At 42.5% G+C, this 17789-nt stretch overlaps 1 protein-coding gene across 1 annotated transcript in view; it reads left to right on the forward strand.

Annotated features, from left to right (window-relative positions):
- GALNT12 (polypeptide N-acetylgalactosaminyltransferase 12) overlaps window positions 1–17789 on the forward strand; it is a 61808-nt gene that overhangs the window by 12611 nt on the left and 31408 nt on the right. Inside the window, exons 2-5 of the mRNA XM_009906728.2 lie at window positions 6337–6506; window positions 7451–7640; window positions 10301–10486; window positions 12762–12879. Of these exons, the coding sequence (XP_009905030.2) occupies window positions 6337–6506; window positions 7451–7640; window positions 10301–10486; window positions 12762–12879 (664 nt within the window). The remainder of the gene's footprint in view (window positions 1–6336; window positions 6507–7450; window positions 7641–10300; window positions 10487–12761; window positions 12880–17789) is intronic.

Raw genomic sequence — 17789 nt, forward strand, 5'->3', positions numbered from 1 at the left:
TCCACCACCTCCCCAGGCAGCCCATATTTCATGTTTTATGCTTGTCTCTTAAGCCACAGTGATCAAGTGAGAGGATTCCTGGAACATCTACCCGGTGATTGTGACATGGAGTGCCTGAGAGAAATGGGGGGTGATGCAGAAACAGGCTCCTGCTGGAGCTGTGGAGTGCCTCAGCCCCACTCCCTGTGAGATGGTTAGGATTAGCCACAGAATTGCAGAATGGTTGGGGTTGGAATGGACTTCTGGAAATAATCTGTCCAGCCCTCCTCTAGAGAGGGTCACCTAGAGCAGGTCCTAGCCTCATTTTCTCTGGGTGCAGCTCCGCTGTGCATAGGGACCTTGTGCATTTTTCTAGTGAGGCTGTGGAGAATAGGAGCCATTGGAGGACAGAGGCTGAGCAGGTGTCTTTGCTTTGCATCACATTGTTGTTGTTATCCATTATATAGCAGTGTTCTTTAGTGACCTACAAGGCCTGCTTAAAACTTTCTTTTGTTGGCCCTAGAGAAGCTGCTTGCATATGCTGGCAATAGCTTTTTTTCTCAGTGAAAGATCCTGGTATCTAGGAACTTTTTCCAAAACCAACCTGACTAGAGTTCCTTATACTTTCCTGAAAAAAAAAAAGGTGATGGTGGTTCACTGTTTTGTCTGTTTGTTTGTTTTTCTTTAATATATAATTAATATCTATATAAATAGAAAAGTTCCTGTGGTTGAATAAACCAATGAGAGCATTGAAAGCATGTACTGCGTCCAGTTCCAGAGCCCCTATTACAAGAAGAATCTGGAGGTGCTGGAATGTGTCCGGAGAAGGGCCATGAGGATGATCAGAGGGCTGGAGCTCCTCTCCTATGAAGATAGACTGAGAGAGTTGAGGGTGTTCAGTCTGGAGAAGAGAAGGTTAGATCACACCTTGAGTCCTGTGTCCAGTTCTGGGCCACTCAGTTTAGGAAAGATGTTGACTTGCTGCAATGTGTCCAGAGAAGGGCAACAAAGCTGGGGAGGGGTTTGGAGCACAGCCTTATAAGGAGAGGCTGAGGGAGCTGGGGTTGCTTAGCCTGGAGAAGAGGAGGCTCAGGGGAGACCTTATTGCTGTCTACAGCTCCCTGAAGGGAGGTTGTAGCCAGGTGAGAGCTGGTCTCTTCTCCCAGGCAACCAGCACCAGAACAAGAAGACACAGGCTCAAGCTGCACCAGGGGAGGATTGGGCTGGGTGTTAGGAAGAAATTCTTCACAGAAAGAATGATTTGCCGTTGGAATGGGCTGCCCAGGGAGGTGGTGGAGTCACCATCCCTGGAGGTGTTTAGGAAGAGACTGGATGGGGTGCTTGGTACTATGGTTTATTTGATTAGATAGTTTTGGGTGATAGGTTGGACTCGATGATCTCGAAGATCTTTTCCAACCTGGTTAATTCTCTTCTATTCTAGTTCCTTGTGTCCATGTTAAGTTTTTGTGAACTGTTTGGTAATTATGATAACTAGGTTTAAGGCAATGTATCAGGCAGCCAATAGTAGGGACTATAGGTGGTTTCCTGTCATTTAACTTTAGCAGTAGAAATGCTCTATAGTTATATAGACAAGCAGGAACTGGCGGACAACAAAGATCTGTTTGTCCATGCTAGACAAATGCTTTAAGGAAGGTGGGTTGAGTTGCATTCTGGATCTGTCTTTATGGACATGCAGACTCCAGACCATTAGTGCAGAGAGCTCACCTAGCTATTAGGCAGCTGAGGTAGTTAATCCTGTCTTGACATGATCCCCTATACAGGGAAAGGACATTGTTAGGAATCTGAGGGTGGCGCTAAGGATCGCCTTGGTCAGAAACAAAAGCAGCTTGCAGTGTAGGCAAGTACCTATTTTGCAAGTGCTGTCACTAGTTTATATCCTCCCTGTCATTTCAATGACGTGTTGTAACTGATACACACTTGTTATCTGAGTAACCCAAAGTAGGAGTGAAATGATTCACTTTGAAGGTAGGAACTTGGATACTTGACTGACAGAGAGAGTAAAAATACATCCTGAAGTTGGCAAAGCTGACAGCAAAAGGTACACTGCTAAAGTGGTTCTGTTGTAAATAGGAGATGGGAAAGGGAAAAGCTGAGTTATGACCACTAGGCTGTAGGTCAGGTTTCATACTTGTAGTGGGTTCTGTGTGAAGCTTGTGTATCTCGTGAAGTGGCAACATTTAGTGTCTGTGTGCTTGCTGCCTGGTTGTTGCTCAACAACCATTTCAGGGATTCATTTGTTGGTTTAGGATTTTTCTTGCACTATCCTTTTGCCAGAATTTAAATGCTTTAGGTTTGTCATCTCCCCAGTGGGAATATTTTTAAGACTTAGCAGAAGCCTTTTGAAACGTTTGTCAGTAGAGAGGTAAGGAAAAGTGTGCTTCATTTTAGCAGCAGCGTTGGAGACTGAGAATAGTTGAGATCTTGTAGTAATTGGTAAGGAATATATGTTTTAGGAATAATTTGTAAGATAAACATGCAAATCTGCATAGAAGTTGGGTAACTTCCCCCCCCCCCCCCCCCGATTTTTCACCAGTTTCTCTATGGGATGATCAGTTTTCCCCAAAATAAACTTAATGTAGGTAAAAGGCTAATCTTTCAAGCATGCTCTGTGTGTATGTGTGTATCAGCATGCAAGGTGAGACATGGCCTCTTCCTGTTGTGGGTTGGCAGCCTTGTCACACCAGCCCTTTGTGAGGAAGCTCTGGGGGGATCCAGGCATTGCCTGGAGTTCAGCAGCCTGCCCTGCCAGGGCACTTTGTGTGCTGCCTTCCACCATGGAGCTAGAAAATAAAACACCCTTTCTTATTTTGGTCTCTTTTCTGACTTCAGAAACCTAAGAAACATGTACTCTGGTATGTCTTGTAGGAGGCTGACCTTTCTCCACAGCGTGGAGGGTGTGCTCGGTGAAGGAGGCAGCAATGCATGGTGAATCACGAACAGTTTGGGGATTTCCTTGGTCTGTGCCAAATTATGTTTCCTGTCTCCAGCATGCAATTTTCAGGCAAATCCACTGAAGTCTTTAATCTATAATTAGGCTTATAAGCTTCTTTAGACCCTTTGAATTTCCTTTTTAAAGTAATGGAGTACAGCATTCCTATTACATGAATCTTTTTGACATTTTCCAGAGGGAGCTTTCCTGAATGTTTTCTTTATGTTTTTCCTTCAGTTTTCTAAAATGGGTATGTAAAGGTCCTATTTCCATCAAGAAATGAACTGACAATATCTGATACAAGCAACTGCAATACATGAGAGTATTTTTATTCTGGCAATGCTGAGCATAATTTTTTTTTTCATCAGGCTAAAGTAAATATATATTTCTAAAACTGGATTCATAGAGTAGGTCTTTCTGCATTCCCCCCCCCCCCCCCCCCCCCAAAAAAAAAAAGTTGGTTGAAATGCCACTCCTTTTTAATGTGTTAATACATGAACATTTGGCAAAATAAATCACTTCTATTGCCAGTTGATGATGTGAGGCAGTTCTCTGTCCATGCCTCTGTTTGCCTCGGAGGGACAGGTGGTTTTGTACTTCATTGTGTAAACGTGTGTGTCCCCCTGAGTATCTGCCTGTGTGTGTGCAGGCATAGGCATCACATACACCGAGTGTGGTTACACAGCATTCCGTTCATGGCTGGGAATCAGTCTGCTGCAGGCCTCCTCTGCCCAAGTGTCATTTCTCCTCAGTGCTTCCTTATTTTCTTTTACTTTATTTACTTATTTACTTTACACTCCTCTTTTTTTTTTTTTTTTTCCTCATAAGAATTTTAATTGTAGGAATATTCAGATTCAGACTGTTTTTTTCCCCACTCCTTCTTATGCTGCAGATCTTAATAGATATTGCCTAATCTTTAAAGAAACCTGTGAGAAGTCTTTTTTTTTTTTTCCCAAATTGCAAACACAGCAGCCTTGTAGTCAGTAAATATGTTCTCAATGTGCTGTAGGTAAGCAATTTTCATTTAATGTAGTTTTCTGGGTGTTTGGGGAAATTTTGTTTCCCCTAAATTGCTAATAGGTCATATTTTCTGCTAAACAGTTCTGTTTTCCCTGTTCGGCTGTCTATAGTGTAGGTATGGGAGGTCTTCTAAGTGTCCTGTTTTGGTAGGAAGGATGTCACAGTATCACAGTATCACCAAGGTTGGAAGAGACCTAAAAGATCATCAAGTCCAACCTGTCACCACAGACCTCATGACTAGACCATGGCACCAAGTGCCACATCCAATCCCCTCTTGAACACCTCCAGGGATGGGGAATCCACCACCTCCCTGGGCAGCCCATTCCAATGGCAAACAACTATCTCAGTGAAGAACTTTCTCCTCACCTCCAGCCTAAACATCCCCTTACACAGCTTGAGACTGTGTCCTCTTGTTCTGGTGCTGGTTGCCTGGGAGAAGAGACCAACTCCCTCCTGGCTACATTCCCCCTTCAGGTAGTTGTAGACAGCAATGAGGTCTCCCCTGAGCCTCCTCCAGGCTAAACAATGCCAGCTCCCTCAGCCTCTCCTCATAGGGCTTGTGCTCAAGGCCTCTCACCAGCCTTGTTGTCCTTCTCTGGACACGTTCAAGTGTCTCAATGTCCTTCTTAAACTGAGGGGCCCAGAACTGGACACAGTACTCAAGGTGTGGCCTAACCAGTGCTGAGTACAGGGGCACAATCACTTCCCTGCTCCTGCTGGCCACACTATTCTTGATACAGTCCTGGATGCCATTGGCCTTCTTGGCCACCTGGGCACACTGCTGGCTCATGTTTAGGCAGCTGTCAACCAGCATCCCCAGGTCCCTCTCTGTTTGGCAGCTCTCCAGCCACTCTGACCCCAGCCTGTAGCTCTGCATGGGGTTGCTGTGGCCAAAGTGCAGCACCCAGCACTTGGATTTGTTGAATACCATCCTGTTGGACTCTGCCCATCTGTCCAGCCGGTCAAGGTCCCTCTGCAGAGCCCTTCTGCCCTCTAACAGATCAACACCTGCTCCCAGCAGTTTGCTGTGGGGGACGGTGTCAAAGGCCTTGCCAAAGTCCAGGTAGACCACATCCACAGGCCTCCCCACATCCACCAGACGGGTCACCTGATCATAGAAGGAGATCAGGTTGGAGAGGCAGGACCTGCCCTTCCTAAACCCATGCTGGCTGGACCTGAGCCCTTGGCCATCCTTCAGGTGTGCAGTTATTGCCACCAGGATAATCTGCTCCATCATTTTCCCTGGCACTGAGGTCAGGCTGACTGGTCTGTAGTTTCCAGGTTCCTCCATCCGTCCCTTCTTGTGGATGGGGACCACATTGGCCAGTTCCCAGTCTTCTGGGACCTATGTCCTACCTCCTTTGATATCTACTGTAACCTAGCAGTCTGCAGAAGCTCAAGTATGTCTTTCAGCCCCTTACAAGCCTCAGTAACTCCAGGCAGCAAGCTGGAGGAGTAAGAAAATTCAGACATTTATAAACCATTTCTGTTGGTTTTTAACAAAACTGCTCAAAAAAGGGAGAAATAGTAACAAATACCATCATGATTTTAAAATTCCTTCAGACCAGGAGACTCTTTTAACAATACATTTGGCCCAGCTCTAAGTTTCTTGGCATCGTTATGTTCATTTAGGGAAGTTCATATATATATATATATTTATAGGAAATAGGTTCTGGAGCTTAATCTAAAGGTTTGCAAACTTCTTGGCTCTCCACAGAGCCAAAGCCATGCATTTCTATATCAGTCTGGGTTGTTTGGGGTTTTTTTTGTCTGTGTGGATTTCACTGTTATATCTTGGCAGTTCTGTGGTCTTCCCCAGTTCTGCTTCAGTGCACAGGCATCTCAGTTCTGTTTCTGTTTGGGTTTGGTTTTTTTTTTCTTTTTATATGTTGCTGTGCCTTCACAGTTTCATTTTTACTGTCTAGCAGTTGCTTTATTTTTCAAAGCACAAGGTATCAGTAATTTATGCTACTGTTCTTACCATGTTTAACTTATATATATATATATAGATTGATTTTCCTTTTGTTTTTTTTCCAGTAATCCTGGGCATGTTTTGGCCATTGAGTGTTCTTTTACTTGAGGTAATGCTGTGCAGACAGCTGCTGCACAGACATCAGCCCAAAATACCTCTTATTATTTCTCTTTCTAGACACTTTTGGGGTTTGCAGAAATTGTCATAATATTTTTGTGGAAGTGGGACTTCTGGAAGACCAGCTACCTGAAGGTGTTTGCGTGACATTTCCATGTACATGGAGTTCTTTTAAGGTCCTTTGTATGTTCCTGCTTACAGGTAGCAAATAGCATGCAAAATCTTCATTTGAGAATATTTTTCTGAAAATTAACAAATGCTTTTGTTCTTGTGCTAAATGTAATTCCCTCCCTTACAGATGCAGAGAGAAGAAGTATGACTATTATAGCCTGCCAAAGACCTCCGTTGTGATAGCTTTTTATAACGAGGCTTGGTCCACACTTCTGCGAACTGTTCACAGCGTTCTTGAGACCTCTCCAGATATACTTTTGGAAGAAATTATCCTTGTAGATGATTACAGTGACAAAGGTAGGAAGAACAATTCTAAATAATTTCTTTTTTTTTAAGGTCAGGTAGTCCACAGGAGAAAAAAGACAGGCTATTTAGGTAACATACTATAAAGTTAGTATCCTATATATTAGTATATTAGTATCCTATATCCATACTATAAACTTAGTCACAGTATCACAGTATCACCATAAGGTTGGAAGAGACCTCAAAGATCGAGTCCAACCTGTCACCACAGACCTCATGACTAGACCATGGCACCAAGTGCCACATCCAATCCCCTCTTGAACACCTCCAGGGATGGTGATTCCACCACCTCCCTGGGCAGCCCATTCCAATGATGAATGACTCTCTCAGTGAAGAACTTTCTCCTCACCTCCAGCCTAAACTTCCCCATCCAATTGTGAAAAATATTTTTTCTTGTGGAATGCCACTGAAAAATTTGACTCCTGGTCCAAATTTAATTTATAAAGGGGAAACACATTTGCTGTGTTGTAATGTGTTTGCATATATAGATAACCTACTGAGCATTTCATGTTTCCTAAGTTGAGCAAGTCTTGAGTGCTTCAGGGTTGCCCTGGTGTCTAGTACAGTGAGAGCTGCCTGGTTATCTGGTTTTTGTTTGAATTATAGGACAAAAAGACAATGAATGCTGGCATTTTCCACCCTATGTGAATTGTGTTAAGAATAAAAGTTGTACATGGAAAAAGATTTGTATACCATCAGAGAAGTACTTGGCAAATAAAAAACATTCATTTTCCTGATCTGTGTGCATCCAAATTCTGTGCTTTTCCCTTGTCCTTTCCTAACTTAGGCATCCCAGCAGAATCAAAGTTCAGAATGCTGGTATCTTTAAGGCACTGCTGTAAGTAACACACTACTGAAAATAGAGCTTTCCCTAGCATGATAGAAACTAATTGCTGCAGAACTGTAGTCTTTCTCTCTGTATTGTTTGTTTTTTACAGAACATTTAAAGGAGCCTTTGGAAAACTACGTGGCTGGCTTACGCAAGGTGCGTCTCATCCGCGCAAATAAGCGAGAGGGGCTGGTTCGAGCAAGGCTCTTGGGAGCATCTGTGGCAAAAGGAGACGTCCTGACATTCCTGGACTGCCACTGCGAGTGCCATGAGGGCTGGCTGGAGCCCCTGCTGGAAAGGTGAGCTTGTGCTCTGAGGTGGCTTCTTGTTCCATTGCAAAAAGAGCAGAGAGGGTCTGGCATACTTCTGCAGTGGAAAAATGGCTCTTGGCGTTACCAAAGGTTACTGAAGTCTGGGCCCTGATGAGGTAGTCAACAGAGGATTTAGTTCCTCTTTTTCTTCAGAAAAGAAAAAGTTTTGATTTTAAGACAGAGGAGTCCTCTTCCAGCTTTGAAACTGCTTTGGGAAAGGTGGCTGTTTCTATCAGCCGGAGTAGTGGATGAGAAGGTCTGGACAGATACATGCCCTGAGACATGTGTTTATTGCCCTGCAACAGGGGATAACCAGACTGGAAAAGAAGTCAATCTCTGTCTTCCCAATTCTGAGCTAGTCCATCTCTGTCCAACTGGAGAGAGATTTCCAAAAGCAAATGCTGTCTTGAGGCATCCGTGTCTTCTTGATTCCTAGTGGAATTTGTATTCTTGAACTTGTTGTGTCCATTGAAAGTTGCATCTGGAATAATATATGTGATCTATTGTATAGTCCACATATATATTACTGTATTTATTTATTTTTCTTTAAAATGGTCATATTCAACTTTTCCCTCAATTTTCAGACCAAATTTATTCCAAATCACTGTGGGTTAGCTATGAACAGTGTAGGTAGAGGAAAGAAAGGACAAGTGGCAAAAATCAAAGAGTAAGCCTGTTTTAATGACTGTCCTCTGAAGAAACTGTACCTAACTGTAGAGAAAACTCTCTCATTTGCTCACTTCTTTAGCAAGCCACTAGATGGCAATCTTTAGGAAGGATTTGGATAATTTTTAGTGTAATAAATCACCTTCTGTAGAAAGCTAGCCCTGGATGTGTCTTGGAATTTTTGCCCTTCTTGCTGCAGACGCGGATGTACATATCTAAGAGGATGTTTGCGTGACGTATCGTGACTCCTCTGGAAGCAATACAACAATGTTAGCGCTTTGCAGTGCAAACAGTTGTATTTGTAAGCTGCCTGTGCGTTGTATGATCTAGTTAATTCTTAACTTACAGAAAAGGTGATGGCTTTTGCTTCCTTGATTCCTTTCAGAACTGAAATGATGTTCCAGATACCTGATATTTTTCTCCTTTTTCTTTATAGAGCAACAAAGCATTTTTACTATTTATTGGAAATATTTGCCCTCTGTATATGTATCATTCTCATTGTTTTGTATATAAGCTTTATATGTATCATTCTCATTGTTTTGTATGTAAGCTTTATAACAAGTGATATGGGAGATTAGCAATATTTGTAGAAGCCCTTTTGTACACTCTATCAAACAGAATTTCAGTGGGAAGAATAAAGAAAACAGCTATGTCGCATCTTTCCTCTGGCAACAAGGGACCATTTCATGTTTAAGGAAGTCTTTCTCAGCTCAGACAATACTTTTTTTGGAACCATTTCTGTTCTCTGTCACATTTCACCACCACAAGCTGATTTAATTTCAGAGTCAGAGCCCCTTGGTCAGCCTGTGGGTTTTAAGCTTAATAATCTCCCGAGGAACTAGCTCCAATCAAATGACAGATACATCAGGTCTCTTCCTTGTTTGGCAATATAACTTTTTTCTTCTCCTCTGGAAGACCCAAATTGTCCAAACTGAGTAACAGCACTTTAAAGTCAAACAAATCAGTTTTTTACTGAATGAACGAGATGTCTAGAGCTAATGTAAGGAAGATTGCTAAAGAGGTATTTAGGAGAAAAGTGTTAACTTGAACTCATGTGCTTGATGTTGATCTCTGCTGCTACTGAGAGGCCTTTCCAGAAGTTGAGATGAAGGCAAAGGATCCCATGGAGTGGGTCTTTGGTAAGGGCAAATGCTTTTGGAATGGAATCCAGAAAATCCTGCACAGTGCTGATAAATGGGAGGAAGGATTTTTATCTTCTTTCAAAAGTAGACCTGCAAAAAATGTCAACCCTGATGTGTTTTTAGTATGATAAAATCTTGACTGTCTTTGCATCAGCCTTACTGATAGGTCTGTCATTCTTCTGTACTATCTTGTTTCTCATTTTTGTCTCCTATGTTGTCAGGGTTCCTGGAGGCCTCCTTTGTGTGTGTTTCACTGTTTGAGGTCTGATTCTTGTGTCATGTATTTTTGGTTTTGTATTTTTTTGTTTGTTTTAAAATTGTTTAAGCTCTTGGCTTCTTTTTAATTTGCAATGGTAGTACTTGGTATAACTTTTTGCAGGCGATCACAGTTACAAGAAGAATCATTAGCCAAGAGCCTAGCTACCTTATTCATCTTTGTAGAGTGATAGTCATGCTGCTTTCTAAATATCTCTAGTGCAGCTAAGTGTACAAAACAAAATAAGTGTTTTCATTAAGGATGTAGTGCTGGATATGGCAGCAAAGCCAGATGCTGAATGTATTATCTCAAGCCATCTGGCATACCTCGCTTACACTGTCCAGAAAGATTGATGCTTGCCAGGTGCCTACAGCTGAGTCCTTCCTTATGCAGCCTTTTGAGACATCCTTAGCAAGAAGTCAGTGGTTATTCTTCTAGCTATCCTTTCCTTGCATTGCAACATGAGTTGAAAAGGAGCAAAACTCTGTGGTTGGTATCTGTAAGTGTTCTCTGTTCTTGACAGTTCTAGTTTTAGAGATGTATCGAATGGAAGTGATTTTTAATCTTTTTTTAAATCATACTAGGATTGCCGAAGAAGAAACAGCTGTTGTTTGCCCTGTTATCGATGTTATTGACTGGAACACATTTGAGTACTTGGGAAATGCTGGTGAGCCACAGATTGGTGGGTTTGACTGGAGACTGGTCTTCACTTGGCATGCTACCCCTGAACGAGAACAAAAAAGGAGGAAGTCCAAGACTGACGTGATCAGGTTAATTTTTCTGCATCTTATGAAACTGTGAATGCTACAAGTGCTTGTGAATTCCTTTTTGAAATGCCAGGTGCTGAAAAATACTTAGGAAATGAGCGTTTTGCTTGAAAATATGTATCTTGTTTGCTTGCCCTTTGTTTCCAAAATAGCTCCTGCTCACCCTGCTCCTGAAAAAATACTGCTCTAAAAGCCAAAATGCCTGTGTAATCTTCCATATGGAATTCTTATTGCACAAGCAGTCTGTGGATTCCTGCAGGCAAACTCCCACAAATTCTGTCAGCATCCGGGAAGGTTGTAAATGATTAGCTAGTACTAAAGGATGTCCTCTGTGCAAAGCAAAGAGGATCCATGTTGTAAAGAATGTATTGTGGTCAATGATGAAAGGAGGAACAAAAATCAGCTGTTGAGAAAGCAAAAGTAGTTTTGAAGTCTGCGCTTGTAGCGATTGTGGTGGTTCCTTGCTTTGTTTTGAAAGGTGAACCAGTTTGCTAGTTCTTCATCTGGATCAAGTGCTACAGCTCTACCCATCATAATTTCTATGAAGGGCTACTTCATAGGAGCTCATGAAGATGACTTCCTTGTGGGGTTTAGTTTTATTTCATTTTAAGACAAGCTGCAATTAGTCAGTACTATCTGTCACTCCACACTGTGTTTTTCGGGGAGGTAAAGTAAGAGTACCACCAATGCATCTGGAAAATGCTACTGTAAGCAAAATCCTGGTACTCAGTTTGGAAGTTACTATATTTCAGTAGCGTATTGCAAGGAATTAAGCAGTTGTTTGGCATTTTAATGCCCTAATTTTGTTAGTCCTTGCTTTTATTTATAATGATGGGCAATGACAAATACAGAATTCTCTCAGAATTTTCTCAGCCTTTTCTATGTTGCTTATCATGATTACAATACCCAGTACTTCACAAATATTAATGAACTAATCCTCAAATTAGAGAAGCAAATGTTATTTTCTTTGAAATGGGAAAAGTAAAGCAGTGATTTAATCCTTCCCAGCATATACTAGTCTGCATCCTCTTGAAAAACAGCTTCAAAATGGATTAAATGCTTTTTAAGGCCTTCAGTTTCAATACCATGCTTTTCTTCTCCCAACAAGAAGAATTGTCTGTGGCATGCTAGGGGAAAAACAGTAAGGGATAGAGCTTCATGGTAGCCTGAGGACTGCGAGCTCAGTAAGTGTCTGGATTAAGCAGCAGTGCCGAGAGTGGTGTCACTGACAGATGTGTTTGGAAAGACAAGCTCTGGAGTGAGACAAAAGAGCTTGACTGGATATGGACTTTGTTTTGTTTATTTTTTTTTTCCTTCTGTCTCTCCTCATCTCTTTCCCTTCTCAGAAACAATATCTGGCAGTGTAAGACAGTGTTGCTACAAAAAGATGGCTGGTAAAATTAGTTTTGGCAGATTAAGAGTAACTGATCACTGCACCTATCATTCATTGATATTTACCTCAACAGCAATTTAGTGAAATTCATGAAGTGTCAACTGAATTTAGTGCTTGGCACTTTAAAGAGGCTAACATTCTAAGGCTGTAAACAATTAGGAGCAATAATGAATGAATTAAAGTGAATGTATATGTACACACACTAGCCTACTGAAAGTACATTCCTGAAGTGCACTGTCACTTGTGGGGCCTTGTGATCTTCAGTGAGAATCCCATCTTGACCCCAGCTTTTTCTTGCAAATGTAGCAAGCAGTTGAAAATAAATACAGATGGGCAGACCTTAGAGATAAAAAAGTAAATCTTTTCAGGGGCTCTGTGTACTTAGTTCTGCTCAGATATCAATGGGATCAGAAATGTCGTAATCAATTATTAAAGCACAAATTTGTGTTTACTTACTATGTAAGTAAAATATGTAAGAATACTGCACTTAGAATTGCAGAGATGACTGAAATAATTCTGCTACCAAAAAAAAGCACATGTTCTACTGTGTGAAACTAAGACCTTAGTCATTTATGACCACTCATAATGACACTGGAATTGCAAAGAATTGTGTTAACACAGCATTTATCTTCTCTCTTTTCGTTATTATTTTTATTTTGATACATTATGGAGCTTGCTTCTGATACCCTTTTTTTTAACTACAACATTATATTTAAATGGCCTGATGATACAGTACTTAACCTATCAACATCTGGCTGTTGCTTTGTATCCAGAAAAGACTGAGAAAATGCAAAATAAATATTTATAGTAGTTTTGATCTATTGTTTGTTAATTTAACATATTTTTTCTTTTTATTCAAAGCAGAGTTACTGTTCTTTTTTATAGGTCTCCAACCATGGCAGGAGGATTGTTTTCTGTGAGCAAGAAGTATTTTGATTATCTCGGTTCGTATGATACAGGAATGGAAGTCTGGGGAGGAGAAAACCTTGAATTCTCATTTAGGGTAAGTGGCTTAATTCAAAGTTTGGGGTTTGTTTCATATTTCTTTCTTTATGCCTCTTTAGGTAATGACATAGCTGTAATGTAAGCAGGTGTTAAGAAGGGAGTATTTTGGGAGATGCTTATATGAATCTCTTTTCCTTGCTCTCCTGCTTCAGTATAGAATCAGAGAACTGTTGAGGTTGGAAGAAACTTCTGAGATCATCCAGACCAACTGCTCGCCTAGAGCAGAGCTCACAATCCAACAACTACTACTAAGCTATTACCACTAAACCATGTCCCTCAGCACCACATCTACATGTCTTTTAAATACCTCCAGGGATGGTGACTCCACCACATCCCTAGGCAGCCTGTTCCAATGTCTGATAACCCTTTCTGTGAAGAAATTTTTCCTAATGTCCAACATGAACCTCTCTTGGCACAACTTGAGCCCCTTTCCTCTTAGAATAGAATAGAATTAGAATAGAATAGAATTAGAATAGAGTAGAATAGAATAGACCAGTTTGGAAGAGACCTTCAAGATCATTGTGTCCAACCCATCATCCAATACCATCTAATCAACTAAACCATGGCACCAAGCACTCCATCAAGTCTCCTCCTAAACACCTCCAGTGATGGCGACTTCGCCACCACCCTGGGCAGCCCATTGCAGTGGGCAATCACTGTTGGATGGAACAAGAGTTCTATTCACAGAACTGTTAATAGTTGTTTTCCTTCAGAGTAGCCACTTTAAAACAATTTAAAAACAATTTAAAACCTAAGTAGTGATGTGATATTAGCAGATGAAGTTTACATTCTGTGCCTTGAAGAAAATAATTGGTAACTAACATTTGTAATGTTCTAATGTGGGTCTGGCAAACTGCACTGATGGACTCGGTAGGAGGAAACTGGTGGCAGTTACCAGCAGGACAATCCAGCCCCTGCACTTTCTGAAGGCTTTATTCTGTTTCACTTCAGGAAAAGTTTCTATGAAGGTTATGAGAGGTGATGGTGAAAATCTCCAGGAGCTGTAGAGCTGTACACCAGTAGATAGTGGATCAGTGCTCAGATGTGGGGCATATAGCTAATTATGATGGAATTAAAAGGATTTATGACAGAGGAAGAGACAGAAGATAGTCCAAACTGACAAGCAAAACAGTCTTGTCCTCAATGCTGCTGTTACCTGTGTTGCTGCTAATTCCCAGTGAGCACTGGCTGCTTGTAGCTTGCCCTGTGTCACCTTCAACTTGTTGAGGCAATCTGCTGATGGTGTAAGAGATACCCCATAGGGAGTTTACAATTTAGTATCTTGGATTCTCCTTGCTTTTTCTGCTCATCATCAGGTATGTTTTATGGTCATATTTGCAGTTCTGTGTATCACTGAACTGTGGGAGGGGAGGATTGGTGGCTTTGTTTAAGATGTTAAAGAAAGGTTGGACTAAAGTGATCTTTAAAGGTCTATTGCAACCCAAACCATTCTATGATTCTAAATAGTATTTTGATGCTACAAACCCACTCATTTGAGAAAGGAAGTGTCCTCAGACTGTCTCACATGAGATGCCTGCCTGTTGACCAGAGAAGCATGAAATCTTCTTGAATGCCGTTCCTCCTGAACGTAGCATGGAAATCCTAGCAGAGAGAGCATAAATATATGGAAAGAAAATGATTAAGGAGGGTAATAGACAGAGACCTGCAGTTGGCATGGTTTCTCTCTGGAGGAGTGCTGCTCAGCCAGATCACTGTTTGAGCTGAATTCTTGGCCACCTCCTTTTTTATGTAGGAAAAAAGCTCTCTGGCATGTAAGTCAAAACACACAGCCTGCATGTCTTGGTCACTAAATTCAGCAGGTCTCCACTTGAAGCTCAAAGCAGCTTACTCATCCTCATCAGGTCTTTGAGCTTCTGAAGCTGGTGTACCAAACAGCTGCTTTTCAAAAAAGTACTATGTGCTCTGTCTCTCAGCAGAAATGTGCACCTTTCATAAAGCAGCAGGCTTGAGAGCAACAGCCACAGTTGGCAGAACGGAACATTACAGGGTCTACTTATAGAATCATAGGTAACATAGAATCATAGGATCAGTAAGGTTGGAAAAGACCTCAGAGATCATCAAGTCCAACCTATTACCTAATACCCAACACCTCCTGACAACTAAACCATGGCTCCAAGTGCCACATCCAAGCCTTTTTTGAACACCTCCAGGGATGGGGACTCCACCACCTCCCTAGGCAGCCCATTCCAATGGCCAATCACTCTTTCTATGAAGAATTTCTTCCTAACAGCCAGCCTAAACCTCCTCTGGCACAGCTTGAGACTGTGTCCTCTTGTTCTGGTGCTGGTTGCCTGGGAGAAGAGACCAACCCTCACATGGCTACAACCTTCCTTCAGCTAGTTGTAGACAGCAATAAGGTCTCCCCTGAGCCTCCTCTTCTTCAGGCTAAACAACCCCAGCTCCCTCAGCCTGTCTTCATAGCAGAGGTGCTCCAACCCCTTGATCATTTTTGTGGCCCTCCTCTGGACCTGCTCCCTCAGGTCCATGTCCTTCCTATACTGAGGGCTCCAGAGCTGGACGCAGTACTCCAGGTGAGGTTTCACCAGAGCAGAGCAAAGTGTCAGAATCACCTCTCTGGATCTGATGGCCACGCTTCTTTTGATGCACCCCAGAAGGAGAATGGCTTAATTTTGTTTGAAATGTCTGCAGTCTTCTGTGACCCTGTATGTCACAGATTTGGTGGCACCAAAATGGTTGCCCCCTAACCAGTAGGAGTTAGGGGTAACACTACCCCAGGTGGCAGTGCCTTTCTGCGCTGAGATGGATTGTGTGAGTTTTCTGGGAAGCCAAGGCTTGCTGATACAACAAGCCTGACACCTGCCCTGTACAACATGGAGTGCCCCTGCACTGGTTGCTGGTTTAGACCAAAGTCGTCATTGCTGTTGACCTGTGCCAGGCTCTGGCAGCAGGTCTCATTTCTGATGTTACAAATTCCTCTAAACAATGTGTTTGACCCTGTGAGGTGCACCAGTGTGAGTAAGCAGTGCCTTCATTCCCTCAACATGGAGAAATGTTGTCTCCTTGTGCACCAGCCCAGGGGCTCAGAAGTCTTGCAGTGGCCACAGGCATGCAGTGTGTCATGCTCAGAGTGTTGATCTGCTTGAGGGTAGAAAGGCTTTACAGGGGTATTCAGATAGGCTGGATTGATTGCTCAAGGCCAATATAAGTGGTTCAACAAGGCCAAGTGCCAGGTCCTGCACCTGGGTCACAGCAACCCCATGCAGTGCTACATGCTTGGAGGAGAATGACTGGAAAGCTTCCTGAACGAAAAGGACCTGGGAGCGATCATCAACAACCAGCTGAATGTGAGCAAGCAGTGTGCTCAAGTGGCCAAGAAATCCAGCAGCATCCTGGCTTGCATCAGAAGTAGTGTGGCCAGTAGGAGCAGAGAAATGATTGTCCCCTTGTACTTGGCACTGTTGAGGCTGCACCTCAAAAACCATGTTTAGTTTTTGGGGCCCTCACTACGAGAATGACACTGAGATGCTGGAGCATGTCCAGAGAAGGGCAACAAAGCTGGTGAAGGGTTTGGAGAACAAGCCTTATGACCACTGGGGTTGTTTAGTCTGGAGGAGACTGAGGGGAGACCCTCATTGCTCTCTACAACTACCAGAAAGGAGGGTGTAGTGAGGTGGAGGGTCAGTTTCTTCTCCCAAGTAACTAGCAAAAGGATGAAAGGAAATGCCCCCAAGTTGTGCCAGGGGAGGTTTAGATTGGATATTGTTAAAAATCTCTTAACTGAAAGGATTGTCAAATTTTGGAACAGGCTGCCCAGGGAAATGGTTGAGTCATCGTCCCTGGAGGTATTTAAAAGGCATGTAGAGGTGGTGCTGAGGGACATGGTTTACTGGTGAACCTGGCAATGCTAGGTTAATGGCTGGACTTGATTTTTAAGGTCTTTTTGAACTGAAATGATTCTATGCACTGAGCCAAGAACAGGAATGTTGCTTGTGGTGGGAAAAGAGATTCTTATTCAAGAAAGCACAGTGGGAGCCCTGGTATGGGGCTTACTAAAGACAGATGAAGAGGCTCTCTTGTTGGGGGCCAAGAGTTTTAGAGGTCAAACTGTGCAACCACCAGCAAATATATCTGGGTGTGTTAGGTTTACTAATGTAGATTGCCAGTAGGATCTGGGCATCTGGATCCAAATTGTGCATGACATGCTTTCCTCTATTTGACTTCAAGCCCCTGTGCTTCCTGCAGTGAGGGTTTTTGTGTAAGAGTGCAGAGTGTTTAGATGTTGCTGAACTGTGTTCTTCTGGCTGCCCACAGTGCTGAAGACAGTCAAGAGAGATAAATCAGTGTTAATTCTCTTGTCTCCATGGTTTCTAGACCTGCCAGACCTGAAAATTAGGAGCAGGGATACTGAAAAACACTGTAAATTAATTCATTGTTCTTTTAGTCTCTGAAATCACCACCTTCCCAATGACATGAAAGGACTTGTCTTCAAGCCTCCTCTTTCTTGTACTCTGGTTATTCTAAACTGAAAAAAAAAAACCCAGACCCAACTCTGTGGTTTTGAGAGGTGCAAGGGCAGAGCTTTGGCTAAAAGCGTGATGACTAAGAGAGATAAATGAATCCTGATCCTGAATCAGGTCAATGTGCCTTGTTTTTGAATTGCCTAATGCTATTTGACTAGATAAATTTTCACTTTGTAGGCATAATGAGCATTGAAACCCTTCTTTCAGAAGGGTCCAAAACATACCCTTTCATCTTCCCCTTCCTGTACAAGGAGTGAAGGGGAATATGGTTCTGGCATCTTTCCCCTTCCCCTTTACTCTTGGTGCTGCTCATGGTACTGCAATGAAAGTTTGATTCTGGGGACCAGCGCTTGCAGTCTGTCCTTCGACCCACCATCATGGCATAAGAGAAAACCACCATGCATAT

Source organism: Dryobates pubescens, chromosome 9 (assembly GCF_014839835.1).
Source record: "Dryobates pubescens isolate bDryPub1 chromosome 9, bDryPub1.pri, whole genome shotgun sequence".
Taxonomy (NCBI): Eukaryota; Metazoa; Chordata; class Aves; order Piciformes; family Picidae; genus Dryobates; species Dryobates pubescens.